Source organism: Dendropsophus ebraccatus, chromosome 12 (assembly GCF_027789765.1).
Source record: "Dendropsophus ebraccatus isolate aDenEbr1 chromosome 12, aDenEbr1.pat, whole genome shotgun sequence".
Classification (NCBI taxonomy): Eukaryota; Metazoa; Chordata; class Amphibia; order Anura; family Hylidae; genus Dendropsophus; species Dendropsophus ebraccatus.
Genome location: NC_091465.1, coordinates 48,828,975 through 48,851,604, shown reverse-complemented (window position 1 = coordinate 48,851,604; position 22,630 = coordinate 48,828,975). Strand labels below are relative to the sequence as shown.

At 43.6% G+C, this 22,630-nt stretch overlaps 2 protein-coding genes across 10 annotated transcripts in view; one reads left to right on the top strand and one right to left on the bottom strand.

Moving 5' to 3' along the window:
• SYNGR4 (synaptogyrin 4) overlaps window positions 1-6,919 on the bottom strand; it is a 21,154-nt gene extending 14,235 nt beyond the window's left edge. The window contains exons 1-3 of one of the 7 annotated variants that reach the window (XM_069947866.1): window positions 6,716-6,919; window positions 3,481-3,613; window positions 1,832-2,069 (exon numbers count right to left, since the gene is read on the bottom strand). In XM_069947866.1, coding sequence (XP_069803967.1) covers window positions 1,832-2,069; window positions 3,481-3,594 — 352 coding nt within the window. In that variant the 5' untranslated portion in view covers window positions 3,595-3,613; window positions 6,716-6,919. The other 6 variants (XM_069947868.1, XM_069947865.1, XM_069947864.1 and 3 more) reach the window with 6 other exon arrangements.
• Window positions 6,429-22,630, top strand: TMEM143 (transmembrane protein 143). 3 transcript variants are annotated; one of them, XM_069947860.1, is made up of 8 exons: window positions 6,429-6,526; window positions 10,551-10,771; window positions 15,113-15,220; window positions 17,064-17,261; window positions 17,987-18,123; window positions 18,631-18,910; window positions 20,428-20,617; window positions 22,289-22,630. In XM_069947860.1, the coding sequence occupies exons 1-8, from the start codon at window positions 6,454-6,456 to the stop codon at window positions 22,459-22,461; spliced, it is 1,380 nt and encodes a 459-aa protein (XP_069803961.1). In that variant the 5' UTR covers window positions 6,429-6,453; the 3' UTR covers window positions 22,462-22,630. The 3 variants fall into 3 exon arrangements, with proteins under 3 accessions (XP_069803961.1, XP_069803963.1, XP_069803962.1); XM_069947862.1 differs by lacking the exon at window positions 6,429-6,526 and adding an exon at window positions 6,587-6,657; XM_069947861.1 differs by lacking the exon at window positions 6,429-6,526 and adding an exon at window positions 6,611-6,681.

The window sequence follows — 22,630 nt, the reverse complement described above, 5'->3', positions numbered from 1 at the left end:
CAAACAGCAGTAAATGTTCCTGGATCATTCCTAATAATGAGGAGGGTGGGGAGAAAGGACGGAGAGGGTGTGCAAGCCTAATGCATATACAAATGTAAGCCCCGCCTGTTAAGACACAGCGATGTAGGATTAAAAGTTGTTTTTATGACAATAACTGCATCACCTGCCGAAAGGACCCCAGGACAGATCTTGGATTAAAAGCAGCTATCTGAAGGTACAAGTGGTTTGGGGGGGTCAGATTGTGGGTACGGAGTCGCTTTAATTTAATTTTCATTCCTGATCTCTCACGGTAAATGGCGTAAAAAAAAAAATTCCAAAGTGCAAAATTGCGCATTTTTTGTCGCATCAAATCCAGAAAAATTGTAATAAAAAGCGATTAAAAAGTCGGATATGCGACTTACCGGTAGAAACTACAGATCATGGCACAAAAAATGACACCTCATTTTTGACCAAAGGATAAAAGCACTATAAGCATGGTAATAGAGCAATTTTAAGGAACATTAATTTTCTAAAAAAGGTTTTAATTTTTTAAAAGCCATCAAATAAAATAAAAGTTATACGAGTTACATATCGTTGTAATCTTAACAACTTGAGGAACATATATAACAAGTCAGTTTTACCCTAGGGCAAACGGGGTAAACACAAAAACTCCCCAAATGAAAAAAAATCATTTTTTTTCAGGGTTTTTTTTCAATTTCACCATACATTTAATTTTTTTTTCTGGTTTTGCAGCGTACTATAAAAGCCTGTCATTGCAAAGTACAATTAGTGGCGCAAAAAATAAGGGCTCATGTGGGTCTGTAGGTAAAAAAATGCAAGTGCTATGGCCTTTTAAACAAAAGAAGGAAAAACCGAAAGTGCAAAAAGGAAAATTAGCCCGGTCCAGAAGGGGTTAAAGAGCTTAAAGGGGTAGTGCGGTGTAAAGCATTATTTCACTAAATAACACACATTACAAAGTTATACAACTTTGTAATGTGTGTTATTTAAGTGAACTGCTCCCCTCTCCATGTTTCTCCATGCTAGACCCGGAAGTGTGATGCTGTCATCAGCTGCTCAGCATAACTGTGCTCAGCCAATCGAGGCTGAGCAGCTGATGACGCGGCAGAGGGCAACCGGCACTCGGGACGATTGGAGAGCTTCGGCCGTCCGTCTGAAGATGACGTTGTGGCACGAGATGGCGGACGAGCGCGACACGGATCAGGTAATGTATTATGCACCACACTTCCGGGTACACGTGCAGGGGTGGTGGGACACAGGGAAGGGGGCGATTCACAGACATAACATACATTACAAAGTTGTATAACTTTGTAATGTGTGTTATTCTGTGAATAATTTCTTAGCGCCGCACTACCCCTTTAATGTCAATCATCCCAGCACAGCGCGCGGCTCTCCACCCAGAAGATTAGTTGCTGTCCCTCCCCTGGCCAAGGGTGACACAATTAAACATGTTTTTTTTTCACAATATAAAGATAACCCGGCAGACGCAGCTGCTATGGTAGGGGAGCTGCATTGTAGATCTATAGGGTGCATCTGGACACTAAATCAGCACAATCGTGCTGATTGGTTCCCTTTTAATAAGATATACTGCATCTTCATATATAAATATGTTTTACTGATTCACGAAATAAAAAGTTACATAATTGATAAGGTTGAAAAAAAACAAAGGTCCATCAAGTACAATGTATATTTCTACAGTATATAAAATAATAATGATGCGTATCATGCTATAGGGGGAAACAAGTTATCCTCTAAACTAAATACCTTTACTAACAATATTGAACCGGAGTAGCTTCAATGCATTATACATATATAATGAAACATAGCAACTTACCGGAACAGGCAAAGTCAGCAATACGGATCACTTTATGTAAAAAGTATGTTTTTATATATAGGTCAGAGATATCAAGTAGCAAAAACAATAAAGACAATATCGCTGCTACAATGCCAAGGCCAATTCCATATCCACAAGCTGCAGAGTTTTCATTCAGGACACACTTTAGTTCAGAGGAGATGGGCACATTTTGGAATCCTCCTTGCGTAATGGATCCGCATACAATAACAGAAAAAATCTACAAAACACAAAATATAGCTATTGTTCCAAGCTAGCTCAGAATGTGCTTTCAATCAAAAAAAGTAGTTCTGTGTAAGGCTATGTTCAAACACCATCTGTTTTAAGTGGGAAAAAAAAAAAGTTTTTTTTTTTTTATAATAACAGACATAAATAATGACCATGATCATTATTGACGGCCATCATTGTAAAATAAAAGCAGTTTTTTCTTTTTGCATAAAAAGCTTTATGAAAGCTTTACACTAACAGAATCGCAGATTTCAGGCTGCGAGTTCGAAGCAAAGTCCGCTGCGATTCCCCTCCTGTCAGTTTCAATAGGATTACATACTCGCAGCGGAATTGCCATCCCGCCGCAAGTATGTAAGCGCAGCCCCCTTAACGCACGGTGCATGCATAACCCGTTTCGCACTCCGGCTTGTTCTGAGGCTCCCGGCTTCTGGATGTCCCACTCAGCCAATCCCGCTTTGAGTATGTAATCCTGTTGAAACTGCCAGGAGGGGAATCGCAGCGGAATTCAGCAATTTTAAGAAACTCTTTTATAGAAGTAAAAGAGTTTCCATCTGTACACAAAAAGCAGTTTTACAGCCTCCCCCCTCACTTCAGAAGAAGCAGGTTTTCTGTGTCCATTATGGTCTATGGAGAGGGCCGGGTCGAAGGGGGTGAGGGGAGCAGGGAGGTTAGAGAAACAGCCTGTGTACAGGAACCAGCACAACAGCTTCAACCTTACCTCACCAAGTTTCTAGACCAGCATTGAGCAGTCTGACCTGTGTCAGATCCAGCGTTTCTCTGCCCAGAAAGTCTCAAAGCAGCAGGGCTTGTTCTCCACTCTCCCTGCTCACTCAACCCCCTCTTCGGCCCCCTCCCCCCTCCATAGGTTATAATTGATACAGCAAACCTATCTTCCCTTTGCTCCAATGTAATGTAGACGTCTTTGCCTAATGATGAACAAAGGGGGGAGGCTGAAAAAACAGCTTTTTGAGTACAGAAAGAGTCCTTTTTGTCTAAAAAACTTATTATAGGGTCTCTTAAAATGTACTATTGAATTCTGAACAAATATTTTAAATGACAGTTACACTTTAAATGATGCATATGCCAGTCCCTATTCTGTACAGAAGCCTGTAATGAATATTCATTTCCCACTAATTTCCACATATTTTACTTTATCTCTGCTAATACAGTGCCTCATTGAGCTACTACAGCCGTGCAGTTGAGTGGTTCCTTAGCAAGTGTATGGCCACCTTACAATTTTCTATAAAAATTGTTCAAAGGTACTACTTTGGCTGTGAACAGCAATGTCTCCTTGCTGGTAGATCTTCATAAAGTAAGTGTGGGTCAATCGCTTACATTAAAAATACATAAGAAATTAGCAATGATTTTGTGAAAAGAAATCAGTGCAGGTCATGTAAGCGTACATTGTTCAGGTCTCTTACCCAGCTGGTCATCCTAGCTATTGTCTGAGGACTTAAAATAAACTGAACTGATGGATTCTTCATGAACTGACTGCAGAAGCTCTCTGTTGTCTCCATAACTATTTGTTACTTTATTCTGTAACAAAAGGAACACAATATTAAAATGTCATGTATATTTGTATACATGTACAGCTGTCAATGTCGTGGTGACCATCATATACATTTTGGTGCTGGAATACATGTACAAATGCGTCCCACAGAGCGTCCCACTCCATTTTTAAAGCAACCAGCACCATAGAATTACAGTATGATGGGTCTGGTGCTAGGTTCCGTGGGGATGGAGAGGATAGGGTGGGCAGGGTCCTCTATCCCTATGTATCAGTCTGCCATGCACCTCATTTATGTGCTTGTAATCTGTCACCTCCTATCACTTGTATAGCGCTCTGGGATCAAGGGCACTGTAAAAATAAATATTAATAATACATATTTTCATAGGGCTCTGTATTGGGCCATTATCATATTATTTCTCCAGTAGATACTGTATATCTACTGGATATACATGTTTTATTGTCATTTATTACGTGATCTTTTGCGTTTAATGATTAATTATTTTTTTTTGATAACTTAATCTCCTGTTCACACTTGTAGTCTATGCCCTGCAGGGACCATGTAACATTGCTGTGGCGGTGCTACTGTTCCCAGCTTCGCAATGGTGGTGATAACTTTGTTTAAGTCATTTACTTTGGTTTGAGCAGCTCATTTTGGGCACCATGATGAGGAAGAGTCTCACCCTCAAAAGGTAATTTTCAACTCTGAGAAAGGCTGCAGCTCTGGAAGATTGAGGGAGGCAGTTGTAATTCAGTTCCACTGAAGTCAATAAAGCTTAAGTCTGGGGCTGCTATAACTTTAGGAAAAGGCACGTGCGTGTGTGTGTATGGGGGGTGGGGGGACTTGGCTTGACATAACAAACAATGTTAAATTGACAGCGGAATCTGTCACACCATACAATGAAGTCTATGGGAGCAGAGGAGATGCGTGCGTCCGCCAGCCTCCGTGAGCTGTGAAGTTGGTGACATTAAGTCACATAAACTGCAGACTCCTGCTGCTCCAATCTGTCCCACCACTGCAGCAGGAGTCGGCAGTTTATGTGACGTGACATCACCAACTTTACAGAGACCTAAACACGCCATGCTGTAGTAAGTGCAGAGAAAATGCACTATAGGTGCATCTCCCATAATAAGTGTCTATTAGTGATTTTCATAACTTTTGTTGGGCAATAAGATATCTTAAAATTATTTTGCCCAAACTTCCCCTTTAACCTCCCACGGCCCGATGCATTCATTTCCGGTCCATGCTCCAGCTTGTTTTTTGGCTCCCGGCGTCTGAATGTCAGCCAATCAGTGAGTTGCGGTGGGACAGCACACTGATTGTCTGAGCGGGATGTCAGGATGCCGCGAGCCACAGAACAAGCTGGAGCGCAGATCAGGTAATGTATGCAGCGGGCCGCAGGGGGTTAAGGGGGAGGACAATTCCACTGCGTATGTAATTCAATTGAAACTGACAAGAGGGGAATTGCAGCAGATTTTGCTGCTAACTCACAGCATGAAATCAGCTACCCTCATGCTGCGTTTACATGGAGCGATAATTCGCCCAATCGATCGTTTCGATTTTGAAGCAACGATTTGGTTTTTATAACGATCAGCGTTTAGACGAATAAATCATTAGAAAATCCGTAAGAAAAATTGTTATTGCGATCGTTTTTAAGATCACTTAAGCCCATCTTTTACATAGGGTGAATCGTTGACTGTTTACACTAAGCGATCTGTGAATTTTTAGCGAACGACGATTTGAGAACATGTTGAAAGATCAAAATGAATGATTTTTTTGCTCGTTGCTTGTTTGCTGTGTTTACACGGAGCGATTATCACTCAGATGCAATCGTTATTGCAAAATTTCGAACAATAATCGTTCCGTGTAAACGCAGCATCAGCTCACACTATGAAAAACAGGTGGGGGTTACAATTAGAATTTCCACCTGTTTTCCATAGTCTGAACGGGCCCTCAAAGAGGACCTGTCACCCCCGGTGCCGGGGTGACAGGCTCCCAACCTCCCGCTAGAGCTCCTCATACTTACTTGATCGTGCCGGTTCCCGCTTCTTCGGTCGGTCTCGGGACGAAGATATCCCCGCGGGAAGCCCGGCGTACGCGTTGCTGAGATGAGTCCGACGCTCATTGAGAATGAATGGAGCGTTGAACTCACCATTCATTCTCTATGAGCGCCAGACCCATCTCAGCTTCCCGCGGGGATATCTCAGCTTCCCGCGGGGATATCTCCGTCCGGGACCGGCTGAAGAAGCACAATCAAGTAAGTATGAGGGGCTCTAGCGGGGGGTGGGGCACCGGGGGTGACAGGTCCTCTTTAAGGTTTATTGGGGGGATTCTCACCACTCCACTGAAAGCTCATGTCCAACTACTTGGGTTTGCACTAGCGATGCCCATGTTTCCTGCAGTGTTAAGGAGGTCATATACTAGAGGTCATATAATAGTGTATGTAGGGTGCACTGCAGCACTGATCTCCAAGCTCAGGCTCCCCATAAGAACAAAGAAGTAGTTCTCCAACAGCTAGAGCCACGGGTGGGGTTATTTGCACTACAGGAGTCACTGGTGATCGAGGACTATAGTATGTGTGTAGTCTGGGCTCAGCCAGCCGGGTGTAGTGTTCTCCTCCCACCAGAGAGGGCGCCAAGGGGCGGCCATTCCCTGCCTCAGCACCGACACCTGCAGGACGCGGCTGTAGTATAAACTAGAAGACTTCGGGACACTATTCGTTCCCGCCAGTGTGACTCTGAGGTGAAAACGAGCCTGCTTCTCACCACTAAACACCAATCACCTCAAACCAACAAGCGCGGGAAAAGTTCGTACATGCGCAATGTCACCCACTCCCCCAACCCCCGTGCGTCGTGACGTAATCCCGAAATGACGCTAGAGGGGAGGAAGGCTGTCTCTGCGCATGCCCGAGGATCTCAATGTCAGCTCTGCTTGCCCAGAGGTTAGCATAACGCAGTCTGGGAGGAGGGGGGAGACGTCGCTATGACGACTCATGGCTGACGCCTATAGACGTCTATAGGTTCATGTAGAAGTGAGCGCACAGAGCTCTATGACTGGCGGCTACGTGTGTGTGTGAGTCCAGGAAGCATGGCAGGGGTAGGAGTTGCCGGTACTGCTGAAGCATGCTCACCGGGGTGGGCACTAGTAGTTAGGAATTTCCATTAAACTTAGTGCTCTGCCGCCTGGTCTTGTGGTGTCAGGGGCGGGGGGATGTCTGTATGAAATAAAACGGAACGGGTGGCTGGAGGACATGGAGCTGGTACCGTCCGGGCTAGCGGCTGTACAGTCTACAGCAAGGAAGGAGAACCTTCAACACTCCAGCTGGTGCAAAACTACATTTCCCATCAGCCTTCGGCTGTCCAGGCATGATGGGAATTGTAGTTTTGCAACAGCTGGAGGGCCAAAGGTTCCCTACCCCTACTCCAGTATAGCATTCATGTGTAACATGCCATAACGGTTACAGTGGTCGCTATGGTGATAAGATTGTCTCTCTTCAGCTCTATAGCGCCCCTGTGCTGTGAGGCAGCAGAGCTGCACCTGTCTATGCGGCCACTGTCAGCATGTCAGGAGCGGGGGTTTGCACAGTTGTCCCCCGTTAGCTGAGGTGGTCCTCCCGATATTGGAGGTTTTTCTTCCGCGCTCCTGTGTGCGGCCGGTATCTGTAGTATAGGTGAACAATGGTGTGTCTGCCTTACAGAGGTGGTACTGTGTCAGCCATAGATCTGGGGTCACTCCAGTTCACATTCATCAAACAACGGCCCGGATTTATCCATCTGAGGGTGACTTTATGCTGTGCATATCGCAGCAAACTCGCTGTGATACTCCGTAACATTACAGTCTATGGCCCCGAATTCTAAGGAAAGCCATATTTAAAGTGACTGTACCACCAGGCCCAGGCTGAAGCACTGGAGGTGGGCCGACCCACTTTTAGTGGTAAGAAACTCCAGCCCCTCCATGACGTGACTCCATTAGAATCAATGGAACCCTATCATAGAGGGGCTAGGGTTTCTTCCCACTAAGGGTGGTTGGCCCGCCTCCAGTGCTTCAGCCTGGGCCTGGTGGTACAGTCACTTTAAGTATGGTAACATGGTGATGTCACAACCCGACTCCCAGAGCTGTGGTGGCTGCTGGAGAGGATGATGGCAGAGGGATGCTCAGTGTCCTGTGTCCCTCAGTGTCCCTCTGCCATCATCCTCTCCAGCATCCACTGCCCGCACAGCTTTGGGAGTCGGGTCGTGACATCACCATTTTATCCAGGAAGTGACATCACCATTTTATCCAGGAAGTGAAGCCTTGATGCAGTAGTAAGTGCAGGGAAAAACCACTTTATGTGCATTTCCTGTAATAAGTGTATATTTGTAATTTGTATAACTTTTGGGGGGCAATATAATACTTTAATAAAAGTTTTCACCGGACTTCTCCTCTAACTGATTAGCTGCCAGTAAATATAATAAACAGCCAATGCTTACCTGTCCATGATCCCCTGGCATGCTTCTGCTTTAGTGTCTGGGTCGCAGCTCACTGATGGTCCACTCAGCCAATCACTGGCTGCGGCATGACAGCTCACTGATTGGCTGAGGAGGCTGAAGCAAGAGCACTATGTGTGAACGAACGCATTCTGAGGCTAAATCTGATTTGCTCATAGGAAACAATTACAAAAAAAAGTAAGAAATACAAACTCGCCTGTGATTGGTTGCTTTAGGCAACACAAACGTGGGTCATGCAAAGAAACAATGGAGCAGTTGCCCATAGCAACTAGATTCCAGCATTTTAAAAATGAAAGAAGCAATCTGATTGGTTGCTATGGGTGACTACTGCACATGTTTTGATAAGGTTTCCAATATGGCTAGTGTTTACTAGTGACAGCTGAAGCAGTAGCCTTGAAAATTAAAAATATTCTGGTACATGTGTATGACTGTACTATAAATCCTTATCTTGTGTAATTTGGCCTAAGGCTTGAGACACATATCTGCGTTCAGCCCGTTGATATATGTGTGCTGGTCAGATATCACAGACTGAACCCTTATGTTTTACAGGACTCTCCGCATCGTACTTCATGATGCAGTAAACTCCCAGTCAGCCGGAGCATTACTTTTTGTCAGATCAGTAGTGTAGTTCTTGGCCCATTTAGGAGCTCACTGCACTATAAGGGTATGTTCACACTGAGTAATTGGCGCAGAATTTCAAGTGGATTTCACATCAAAATGCACGCAGTATCCGCTTGAAATTCCGCCTGTAAAATATAAAGATTTTTATTTTCCATTGTGTATAATGGGCTTTCCGCTCATTCGTGCACACGGCGAAATTTCTGTGCTCCATCTCAAGAATTACCATAGAGGCATCCTGTATAAGTCAGTGGGGCTTGCGTTCTGCTTGTGTTCTGCTTGCAGAAAACTTTCCTCTTCAATTCCGCACCTATTCCTCAGTGTGCACATACCCTAACAAATTAAAATGTGGAGAGGCCCGTTAGAGCCAGTTCACACTGAGGAATCAGTGCAGAATCCGCGAGGAAAGTTTTCTGCCCGGAATCATCTCTGGCGGAATTCCGTGCAAATTCATTTTTCATTGAATCAAATATATTCTTTTTTTTTTTTTTCAATTCCATGCTAAAAAAATTTCTGAGCAAAACATGAATTTTTTATGTGGAAGTTGGCACATTTCCACTTGGGGAAAAAAAAAGAACAATTGAAAAAAAGTGTCTCTCTAGCCCATATAAGCTTACCTTTAGGGTACAAACCCACTTGCCGGATCCGCAGCGAGTCCTCTCGCTGCGGATCCCAGCCCTATTCTTTCAATGGCAGACAAAATCCCTTCTGCGAGTTTGTCCCCAGCCCGCCCCGTTAACCCCCCGGCCGCTGGAGTATATACTTTACCTGATCCCGGCTCCGGCTTGCTTCGGCGGTTCACGGTGTCTTCAGCAAGCCGGAGCCGGGATCAGGTAAAGTATATGCCCGCTCCAGCCACCTGATCAGCCACGCCCCCCCACCCCCGCAGCCCCGGCCACTTGTTCACCCCCCCGCAGCCCCAGCCGCCTTATCACCCCCCCGCAGCCCCGGACGTCTTATCACCCCCCCGCAGCCCCGGACGCCTTATCACCCCCCCCCCCCCCCGCAGCCCCGGACGCCTTATCACCCCCCCCCCCGCAGCCCCGGACGCCTGATCACCCCCCGCAGCCCCGGCCGCTTGCCCCCTCCCCCCCGCAGCACTGATCTGCGGGTGGCCGGGTCTGCAGGGGGGCGATCGGGGCTGCGGGGGTGGGAGGAGGTAGGGCGGCGATCGGGCAGGGGGGGTTAAGGCGGACGGGGCTGCGGGCGGGCGGCTGGAGCGAACATATACTTTACCTGATCCCGGCTGACACCGGGAACCGCCGAAGCAAGCCGGAGCCGGGATCAGGTAAAGTATATACTCCAGCGGCCGGGGGGTTAACGGGGCGGGCTGGGGACAAACTCGCAGCAGGGATGCACATCCCTGCTGCGATTTTGTCTGCCATTGAAAGAATAGGGCCGGGATCTGCAGCGAGTCTCGCTGCAAATACGCAGCGGGAGGACTCGCTGCGGATCCGGCAATTGTGTTTGTACCCTTAGGATGCATTCACATGTACAGGATCTGCAGCAGATTTGTGCTATGTTCAGCTATTTAGATGAAATCTGCTACGGATCCGCACCATCAAATCCGCTGCGATACGGTGGGTGTGAAGCTACCCTTACAGTACAGAACTCCGTCTTGTAGCTTACTATGCACTTCTCAAGAGCAGGATGGATATTTATTCACTAGCAGTAAAAAATAGAGACTTCCACTGATCGTGAGAACAGCGAGGAGTTGATACAGAATGTATATTTTCTATGGCTAGACTTATACAATAAATAACCTTTACTAGCACACTGAGGATCCTGATAGAATAGACTAGCAGCAGAGTACTGTGCAGCCATCACATGTAATAAGGACACTTTTTTTTTCCCCCCTAGGGACATTTTTGGCCTACAGCATGATGTACATAGCCTCGGGGGTTCTCAGAACTGGGATTGGGCTGAGGAGTTCATTATCCCGTACTATGGGCACTCTTACCGCTAAAATGGGAGAATACAGAAAAATGTGGAAACCAATTGAACCCAAGGACTGGACATCACAGTATCAAGAGCGATATATCCCATTTTCTACAAATCAGCTTGTGGAGCATTTATCCCAGGTTAGTAAAGCTTCATATACTTGATATACTCAGCTTTTCATATTTACTGATCAGGCTATGTTTCCACTGTGTTTAGGCAGTTCTAATCCCACTGGAGCTGATAATGGGGAAAAAACTTTCTAGTGGTAATACATGTGTAATGCATAAAGGAATCTAAATCTATAATATAGGGCTAGATCCACATCACACAGTACAGTTCAATGAATAATAGTTTGCCAATAATTTACTAAATACAGTGCACACATTAAAGGGAACCTGTCACCCGGGAGGACGGCACCGAGCCCGCCCGACCCCCCCCGGTGGAGCTTTGGATACTTACCCTTTCCTGCAAGTCCCGCTCCTGGACCCGGTCTCAGGACGGAGATATCGTGCCGGAAGGTGAGCGCGCGTTGTATGCTAATTACCTGGTATGAGTCCGTTGCCCATAGAGAATGACTGGAGCAGTCATTCTCTATGGGCATCGGACTCATCTCTGCTGAGCATGCACACGGCTTCCGACGGCGAGATCTCCGTCCCGGGACCGGGTCCAGGAGCGGGACTTGCAGGCAAGGGTAAGTATCCAGGCCTCTACCAGGGGGTCAGGCGGGCTCGGCACTGTCATCCCAGCTGACAGGTTCCCTTTAAACTATGCCTTTTATTACTGCAATGCTAAAATACACCAAATATAGAAGTGCACACTTCTGACCAATGATATCCATAACAAGGTGAGATCCACATATCCACATCGTGCGTATGCACTGCTTTGAGCATCTCTGTGATATACGGGAGATCTATAGAGAAGGCGTAAAGGTAGGTGTTCAAGGCAGAGCCACTTACACCAAGGGAGGAGATGCTGAATACATAGTCATGTTTAAAGGGGTTGTCCAGCGAAAATCTTTTTCTTTTAAATCAACTAGTGTCAGAAAGTTAGATAAATTTGTAATTTACTTCTATTAAAAAATCTGAAGTCTTCCCATACTTATTAGCTGCTGTTTGTCATGCAGTAAGTGTTTTATTTACACTCAGAAACAGGTCTCTCTGCTGACATCTCTGGCCGAGACAGGAATTGTCCAGAGCAGGAGAGGTTTTCTATGGGGATTCATAGAAAACCGAGACAGAGTTCCTTTCTCAGCCAGAGATGTCAGCAGAGAGCACTGTGTCAGACTGAAAATAAAACAACGTTTCCTGTAGGACATACAGCAGCTAATAAGTATGGGAAGACTTGAGATTTTTTAATAGAAGTAAATTACAAATCTATATAACTTTCTGATATAAGTTGATTTGAAAGAACAAGATTTTTGCTGGACAACCCCTTTAAGCTGACAGCCCTCCTACAAGTCCAAGAAATCCCACAGCAACCATACCTCAGCCAGCCAATACACAGCTCAGGGCCCACAGCGGTGCTTCGTCAGGCAAACACAAGAAGTCCACTATCCAAATATTATATTTGGAGACTGTTGCACCTATATACCTGTTGCACATATGGACAGCACTACACATTTCCACAATTCCTAACAATAGTAAAAATATCCCCTGGTCCGGAAACAAATGTAAACCATGTCTCACTTTAATACAACTGTCCCCAACCTCTAAATTGTACTGTGGCATCCTTACAAGAACAGTTACAGGATAAGGGGCTGATAAAATTAGTCCCAGTCAATAATACAGAAGACCATTTTATTTCTTCCTCCCAGGCTAGATTCACACTACGTGTATTCTTTACATTACATCTATTCATTGGCATTACGTCAAGAATAGTGTTGCAGCAGGTCCCCGATCATTTTAATAGCCTAAATAAAATTAGGTAGTAACAATGCTCAGACCACTGGCATGGTCTTCTGTGCTGTTGAGTCCCAGTGAATGAGAGTTTAGCAGCTGGAAGCGCCCTCAATGTAATCACTTGGTGACTAATGCTACGTTTACACAGAGCGTAATTCGCCCAATCGATAGTTTAACGATTTTGAAGCAACAGTTTGATTTTTATCAACAGTTTATGATTATTTTTTAACAATCAGCGTTTAGATGATTGAAAAATTGTTAAAGTTGTTATTGTGATCGTTTAAAGATCGCTTAAGCCCATTTCACATAGCGTGAATCTGTGAAAGACTGTTTACACAAAGCGATCTGCAAATTTTTAGCGAACGACCAACGCCTTTTTGAGAATGCGTTGAAAGATCAAAAAGAACGATTTCTCCCTCGTAGCTTGATCGTTCGCTGTGTTTACACGAGCCGACTACCGCACAAATGCGATCATTATCGTGAAAAATTTGAATGATCGTTCTGTGTAAACGCACCATTAGGTTCCTGTTACACAAAATTATTACTGGCCGAACTAGGCCGAATACTGGACGCTCCAGCCAATAATCGTTTCGTGTAGTAGCTCTTGTTGGAATTACCTGAGTTGTTGGCTTCATGCAACTACATTTGGCTGCTGTCATTTTTATGTATTCCACCATCATTTAAAAAAACAAAAACCACAACACATAAATTAAAAGCTACATAAATGTACCCTATATGAAGTCTAACAATACCAGTGCTGTAAGGGGGTATAACATGGGGTATTGCCCTGTTAGGTTCTTGGGATTATCATTTGTGTAATGAATTCTAAATATGCATTTTCTCATTCAGCAATACATTGACAGACTAGCAACTTTCCTAGGTGTAATGGCTGTGGATTCTCCTTTATTGTGCTAATATATTTCCCATCATATAAGAGTCCAGGGGGAAATCAGTTAATGAACAGTGACCTGTTTTACTCGCCCATATTACCAGTTGCATATTGTGCTTTCTCTCAGGGAAAACCCACTACCATGTGACTGTACAGAATGGCTAGAAGCAGCTGTCACTTGACTTCTTTCTGTTACCTATTATTATTTTCCTCATTAATTGGCAGCAGTATCCTGCCCAGTCAGCATTCCGTATGCCAGGCGTAGGGTAAAGGCCACAGAAAGACAGCGCTGTGCTAGTTATATTATTATTTATGGATAATGTGTGTACCGTATTCTTATAACAATTTACTATATAGACATATTTTTGCAGAGCCATAGCTGAAGGATTGCTCAACAGAAACCTACCTTTTATCCTGGAATAATAAATGCAGTTTTTCCAAAAGGAGTTTTGCACTAACAGTTGCGTTAAATTCTGCATATGGGATCCCTTTTACGTTCCAATCTGCTGATACTATTAGATAGCTGTTAGGTCAGAAGACCTTTCATATACCTGTTTGTGTTTCCAAAACTTAGAAACTTTTTATCCTCTTGTGGCGTACACTGTATGTGTTATACCTGTAACACACACACACAGTTTAGGTTCTAATCAAAAAAGCAACAAAAACACAAATGGAGAAGCACAGCCTTAGGGTCCTATTCCACGGGCCGAGGAGGGCCCGATTAACGATGTAAACGAGCGGCGATCTGCTAAATCGACGCTCGTTTACTGGGCCTATTCCACGACCCGATGATCGTTGAGCGAGGGCTGCAAGGACATAGTTACCGATGCTCTTGCAGCATCATACATAACCTGTCCAGGCTTCTTCTCCGCGCTGTCTTCATCCCCGGGTCCCGCGCGCTCTATCTTCAGAATGGCCGGTCAGCTGACAGGCCACACTCAGCCAATCACAGGCCGCGGCGGTCCTGGCCTGTGATTGGCTGAGCGCTCTGTCAGCTTACCGGCCATTCTGAAGATAGAGCGCGTGGGAACCGGGGATGAAGACAGCGCGGAGAAGAAGCCTGGACAGGTAATGTATGCTGCTACTGCTTGTCAAATCGTCGGTCGCCCGCCGCGCACCGCTATTCAACCGTAGCGATGTGCGGTAGGGGAACGATGATTTTAGGTCTGGCCCTAAATGAACGATCAGCTGATAATCGTGTCTCTCTATTTCACCAAACGATAATCGGCCGAATCGGGCCAAATGGAATAGGGCCCTTAGTCACCAGTAAGAACACCAAAGGCCCTATTACACGGAACGATTATTGTGCAGAAAATTATTATACCGTTTGAATCTAAATGATAATCGTTCTGTGTAATTGCAGGCAACGATCGAAAAATCGTTTGTGTGTCGTTGACCATCTTTAGATCTGACACTAAAATAATTGCTAATTGTTCGCTGTAATTTCACGTTCGTTTGCTGTATTTCCACATTCGTTCACTAATGATTCAGTGTAATTGCACATTGTTCATTCTTTTGCTGGGATCAGATGGAGTAAACCATCATAGTAACCATCACAACTAACGACTATCGTTTTGTGTAATATGATGATTGATTTCAGGTTAACAATAAACAATCTTATTTGCTATCGTTAGTTGTTAACCATTAAAAATCCCTTTGTCTAATAGGACCCTAAACTGTCTTTTGCCTTGCAGGAGTTTCACTCATCAAATGAAACTGAAAAGCAATCCTTCCTTTCTTTTGTGAAACAACTGGAAGTCTCCCTCCTTCAGCCGTATCACTCTGCCCTGCAGGATCTTCAAGTAAGCAGTGTTTTTCCTACCAAAATGTAACACCCTTTCCTCTGTTCATCTGTTTTACAGGGGTTTTATACACTATTCTCATAGTCTAATCCCTGTCTAATCATTTTAGTATATGCACACTCAGTTCCCCAGGGGAGTATTCCTCCTGTTCTGGATGTTACATAAAACTTTGTTTAGCATCTTTAGCATCTGCTTTAGAATTCTTAAAGGGGTTGTCCAGGCAATGGCCTAACAGTCTGGGTACAGACACCCAGCTATTCGGTGCCCACACTACATGGTGAGTGGAGTTTGTCTCAATTTACTGTATAGTGGTGGCAACCTGTAATTGTTACAGATTAGTGCCATCTGAGCATGCTCAGGTTCGTCCAAACCCGAGCATGCGGCATTTGATTAGTGGCATACAGCCATGTTTTCCAGGACTCCCTAGGGCTGCATCCTAATTCTTCGGCCACTGCTAATCAAATTCTGCTTGCTCAAGTTCAGAGGGAGTTATGCTTACTTCTGGTATCTGCAGCTCAGCTGCTGCTCAATTTAAAGAGGAGCTGAGCTGCAGTTACAGTTCGCCACCGCTACATGGTGAATGGAGAAAACTGCCTCCGTCCCCTTTCACTGTGTCGTGCAGCCATTGAATAGCTGATCAGTGTGTGTGCTGGGTTTCAACACCCCACCGATTAGTCTATTTTGTCCAGAAAACCCCTTAAATTAGTTCTGTTAATAAAAAGCAAGTATTCTCAGATAGTTATGAAATCCAATTCATGAGTGCAGAATTACTACTTTTATACTTAACCAGGGATGCTTCATAAACCTTCTCCCGCTACTGCACTGTAAATTAACGTCGCTGCAGCCTATGCCTGATGCTGCAGCGACGTCAATTTACACTGCAGGTGACACAGGCGCAGAAGCGCTGCGCCTGTGTCATCTGCTGCGGGTCCCGGCTATCAGTAATAGCAGGGGACCCGCCACAACTCTCAGCACCGGAGACATGCTAACCCTATAGATACTGTGGTCAGCACGACGCCAGTATCTATAGGGCTTCTGACAGAGAATTCTCCCTCTACGGAGGGAGAATTCTATGTCTGCTGCTCATCGGGGCTCTGCGAAGTGATCGCAGAGCCCTCATGGTAGCCATTATGATTATCATTATGCTCCCATAAGCTGATGTCCTAAAACGACCTGGGCATTGATGCATCAATGATCCATGGTCGTGAAAGAGTTAAGATCTATATAGCCGGACTGATGGTCAGCTAAGAGTTTTAAGTAGTATGGGGAGATTTATGAAAGGGTGTAAATACACACCTGGTGTAAACTGCCCACAGCAACCAATCACAGCCTAGCTTTCAGCTCTAGTAAAATAAAAGTGGAGCTGTGATTGGTTGCTGTGGGCAGTTTACACAAGGTATATTTTTACAACCTTTCATAAATCTCCCCCTATGGCTTTACAGTTGCCCATGCAGGTCTATGGAGGGGGGGGGAGATGCTGGAGAGAACGCGAAGCAGACAGGAGAGACTACAGGACTTTATAGTGAATATTTGTTCTCACTTCAGAGCTCACAGCTTATACTGCTCAGTAATACTCTTTAATGTCCTGCATGTTTTGGGGCGTATTTTATAGGGGAGCAGAATCTCCTCTTTTGCATGTGTATTCACTGGGAGAAGTCATAGGTTTAGGCTCAACTTACTTGCTCAGGAACAACTACAAATTGGAGATGGACCCTGCAGAGGGGGGAAACTGGTTAAAATGTGCTGTGCCCCATGTACACACATGACTTCTTATCCTGTTAAGTTACCTGAAAAAGTAGTAAATATGTAGATAACTGCATTCAATATATGTTGTCTTTTTTAGGTTTTGTATGATCCCATTAATCCTGACCGTGATGCCCTGATGGAAACTACAGGCCTTTCAGATTCAGAGAAACTATCCAGGGAGGAGGAAGTACTGGAACATTTACAGCCTATTTTGGATCAGGCAAATTTCAACGTTTTGTCAGAGGATGCCTTGGCCTATGCTCTAATAGTGCATCACCCCCAGGATGGCGTGCAGGTAGTAGATTTAAAGTCTACTTATCGGTATAACTTTCAAAATCTAAATAGCAGTAAATGTGATATAAAGCAAGTTTGCAATTTACATTATTATTATTATTTTTTTTTAGTTATCATGGAAAACATGGCACTTCCTGTTTTATTTTTTTCTCAAGGAGTCAGAAAACAGGAAGTCCTGTGTATCTCTGAGCGCTTACAGAGAGAAGGCAGTCATGTGACTGACGGACACATTGAGAAGTGACTCTCTCTACTGGCCGGAATTCTTGTGTTTAGTCTGTTTTTTTCACCAGCACAAATCAGAAAATCTGCCTGCAGGAGACTGGACCTGGATTTCTAAGTATAGCTTTATTTTACGGCATGATACCAACAACAACAACAAAAAATAATGAATGTATATTGCAAACTTGCTTTATTTCTCATTTACTGTCGATTTAGATTTTGAAAGTTATAACGATAGTGACACTTTAAGATGCCGGGCTTATTACAAACAACAAAATAGTACTGTGAATGCTGCAGTGTTTCAGAGAAACACCTAGCAACCAGCATCACAGCACATCATTTTCTTTAATAGTGTGCTTGAAAGGTATTCATATAACTACAGGTCGGTACTCTTAGTAACCAATGGCACAAATACCTTGTTAGGTACTAGGAGTATGAACTTGTAGCATGTGACATATGACACAATTTCTTCTTACAGATTTGACAATTTACAATAATTTGTTTTAGGTGTATGTAAATCTTGACAAATATGAGTACATCCGTTACTGGGCTCTTGGACAGAGAGTAGGACCTCTCGCATTGCAGATGGGCCCCACATCTCAAGATTCATTCTCCTTTAGATCTCCTCGCCCCCCACCAGAAAGGCAAGACATGTTTCTGGAAGCTCATCATGTACAATGTAAATATAGTGTTGTAAAGTATACAAAAAATACAGTAGAAAATAATGATGGACTGTGTGCATTGTTTTACTAGACAAATTATGTTAAGTTCTGAACTTTATGTCAAACTATTTAGTGATTTATTTGATGCACATTGGATATGAACATTTATTTTATGCACATTGGGTATGAACATTTATTTTATGTAAATTGGGTATGAACATTTAGGCTCAGATTTATTAAAGTGCGTAAAATAGAAACTGTTGTTAAGGCCCTATTACATATCTCTATATTACACATAGAGACGGCAGTCAGTCGACAAGCAAGCAAACACTCTCTTGTCAGCTGATGATTGTCTTCCAACAGCTTAGCTTTATATTAAAACAATTTTTGGTTGCTATAGGCAGTTTACACCAGTTTCTGTTTTACACACGTTGATACAGCTGGGCCTTAGTCTTATATTTTTAGTGTAACATAATTTTCTTTCCATAGGCGATACTTCAAGAGAGTTCTAGTAGCCGCTCGCCCTAAACATTCTCATATGGTGTTAAAGTGCTTTAAGGACATACCACTGGAGGGGCTGGAGCAACTTCTTCCTGTGGTAAAGGTCCGGACCTCAGTAATAGACCGCACCTTAATTAACACTATGCTGTTGGTGAGTGGAGGAATAGTCTTTGTCAATGTTGGAATGGTGGTGCTCACAGACTTGAAGATTGGAACATCTTTACTACTATTCTTGTTTGCGGGATTTATGACATTTCGAGCTTGGAAGGTAAGGAGGCAAAGCTTAGTTTGATACCTTTCTTCCTGACCACAGCTATAAAGAGTTTATGGCTTCAGTACAATATATGGTAACAGTGCAAAAATCATCCATATACGGAAGGTAGTCATTAGGCAGATTTACCTTTATTGCCTACTATTGGTCACTATTACCATAGTTAACCTCTAGAGCAGTGCTTCTCAAACTGTGAGGCGCCCCCTATTTGCTGGAGAGGCACAGCTAGGGAGGCAGTTTTCACAAAAGTGATTAAGGCTGGGTTCACACTACGTTTTTGCAATCCGTTTTTTGCAATCCGTTTTTTGGAAAAATGAATGCATGTGTGTGCATCCGTTGTGATTCGTTTTCCCATTGAATTCCATTATGTTTTTATTTTTACGGACACAAAAAAGAGGTTGACTAAGTTTTTGTGTACGTAAAAAAAACTGATCTGTTTTGAGCCGTTTTTTTATAATGGAATTCAGTGGAAAACGGATCAAAATGCATGTACATACATGTATCCGTTCTTTGCAAAAAAAAAAACAAAAACAAAAAACGAATGAAAAAAATGGATTACAAAAACGTAGTGTGAACCCAGCCTAAGCTGCACCGTCCTTCCCTGGCTGCAACAATCTCTGGTTTATTAACATAATTGACTTATTTTGTTCTTATTAATTATTGTACAGAGACAAATAAAGGGCAGATTAGGAGACAAATAAAGGGCAGACTGAGCAATAGTTTTTAGATTTGCCTGGACCTCCACCATAGATTGCAAGGCCCGGCATCCTCTTGGTCAGTCTGGTGAGGCCTAGTTATCATTTTGTCTGTTGGGTGAGGATCCAGTAAAAAAAAAAAAAAAAGTTTGAGAAACACCACTTTAGACAGAGACATTGATACATGCAGTGACCCTGGGTAGAAGTGGTATAGTGTGGAGCAAGGACATACTTGTATTACAACGACATAGTTAATAATGCAATATCTGTCTGGGCTGTGATAAACATTGCCATGGTTTGAGGTGAAAGTGCATGAATAGTCTATATACACACACACACACCATTGCCAGAGGCGACTACCTGCAGTTTAGCCACCTGTCTCTAATATACACATGTATGCTTGGTTGATTTGTGTGATTAGGAATACGTGTCCCCCAATGGATTTACATCTATATACCTCATACAAGCAGTACATGAAAATCCACCAGTGTGTGATCCATAACCGTGCTGCAGTGTGTACTCGGCTGTAACTCTGTACATGCAAGAAATAATACATTTTAGCTGCCAAAGTGGGTGTATCCATTTGTGACATTGAGGCCAGGTTCACCGATCACAGATTTGTGATTTCTGTATTGTTTACTCATTAATATCTCGTGCAAGAAAGTACAGTACAATATTATCTGCAACAGTGCTATATGCTTCCTTTTTATACAGATTAGAATGTAATGTTTTATGCCCTTTCAATTTTTCAACACTTGGTGACAATATGCTCGACAGTCGTCTAAAAGTCGTAGTCATTGTTATGTCTGTCATTCTCAGACATTCTCTCAGAGAAGGAAAGCACATTCACTGGAACTGGCGCACATGCTGTATTACAGAAGCACTTCCAACAACTCCGAGCTCCTTGGTGCCCTTATTATAAGAGCTCAAGAAGAACATGCAAAAGAAGTCCTCTTAGCGCACAGCTTTATGAAACAACTTAACCTGCAGTGTGATGGAGATAAGATAGGTGGGTACTTGCTGAAATCTGACACAGGCCATTGTACAGTATGTTCATATCACAGCACAATTGGCCTTTTGCAGCTTTATTGTTTACTTGATTACTTAAATCACCCATTTTTTTGTGGCTCAGACTAGTGCTGGTTTTACGCTTGCATTGAGTTAACATCAGGAATTTCAATATTTTGACCAGCTAGAAAGGAACAGTCTGTTGGACTATAGGGTCCATCAGGATTCACTATTACTCATTGAATTATGTGTCAAGGATGCTGTAGCTGTCATGACACTGTTGTAATCTGATGTCATGGCGCTAGTGTAAGCAGAGCCTTAAAGTGACACTGTCACCCCTTTTTTGCATTCTGACTTCTCTGCACAGATGAAAAGGGTAAATGTTGCAGTTTTCATACCTTATTTATATCATACGTCATGGTGCTTGTTCCTGTAAAAAGTGATCTTTTATCATTTGCGGATTGTGCTACACGGCCAAAGTGGCACTTAGCCCCCCCACAATGCCACCGTTGGCCCCACACCTTGTGACGTCATCGGTGCATAGGCCCTGCATCTCCGCGACCATTGGTATGGGCCAACCTAGAGGGGGGCCAGTTCCAATGGCCGTCGAAGGTCGGGGCCTATGTACTGATTGCATCACAGGGCAAGCCCAACTCTGAAGTTGTTGGCGGGGCTAAGTGGTGCTTCAACCGTGAAGCCTTGCCCAGATACCTAAATCCACAGATGATAAAAGATCACTTTTTACTGGAACAAGCACCATGACGTATGATATAAAATAAGGTATGAAAACTGCTAAATTTACCCTTCACACCTGTGTAGAAAATTCATAATGCAAAAAGTTCCCTGCAGGGAGGGCTACTGTCCTGTTTCGCGCTGGTTGGTCATTTTGAAGCAACTGTATGACACCCAGTGAGTAATGTGCTTGGGTCATATTCTAATTCTCCTGCATGATACTTGCTAAGTGCTTTGATAACTGTATGGGCCAGTGTACTGCTGCAGCTCTCCACACCAGTTCTGAAGATTGGACAGAAAGGTGCCATTGGAGGAACAGCACTGCCCTGCTAATATGGCTGAACACCCTCCGTGTCCTCCAAAGGAATATACAGGTTCAGTGAAGGAGTCTGAGGGTGGAGCATGGTCATGTGCTCCTCTGTGCTCACCCATCTTATAGATTGGCATTGTAGATAAGTACAAGGCACGTCCTTCATAATACAGTAGACTGATGCATTTTACTATAAAGTGCCCAACCCCTTTAAATCTTGTTCTCCTGACTACTTAGGGCTGTTAGCGAAAACATATAGAACCTAAGGGTAAAATGACCATGTAAATCAAATTCACTGCCATACTCTGCAGCAGCCCCAACCTTACCCTTTATCTTACATACAATAGGCTTTACATTCAGCTCCATATGCCAGTTAATGACTACAGAAGATAAATTGGTATCATTGCTCTTACAAGCACTTCCATACCAAAAAAGCTTATAGACACAGGAAGATGTGGTCATTTATAGCGTCATATTGAGGACATCTGTCTTCTTTATTTTGTGTTAATAATAGGCTGTTCTTTTTTGCTACATCAATGCTAAATAACTCTTATCTTGTACATGCTAAAGTTTATTGAATTGTTAACTGGAATTCATAAAAAAAATGTATTCTTTTATATTTCTGACAAGACCCTGAAACAACGCTAAAGATCAAAAAGCACGTTGAATCCTGGCTGCAATCAAAAGCTGGATTAGAGATCACGTTCTCGGCAGAACGAGCACTTGAGAATCTAAAGAATTTGAATAGGAAAGAAGAAAGTACAAGCAGTTCCAAAGAACATATTGTACTGATGCACAACTAAAGACAAGTCTATTATGAAGATGTATAAAGAAGTTACACTCCACGTGTGTGACTGTGCGTGAGTTGCACAGCAACTTATTACTACTGTATTTTGATCATGAAAGTCTATGTAAATACATTGCATGTTTTATATATTTGGACAATTAAGTTATAAAGTATTCTCTACATTG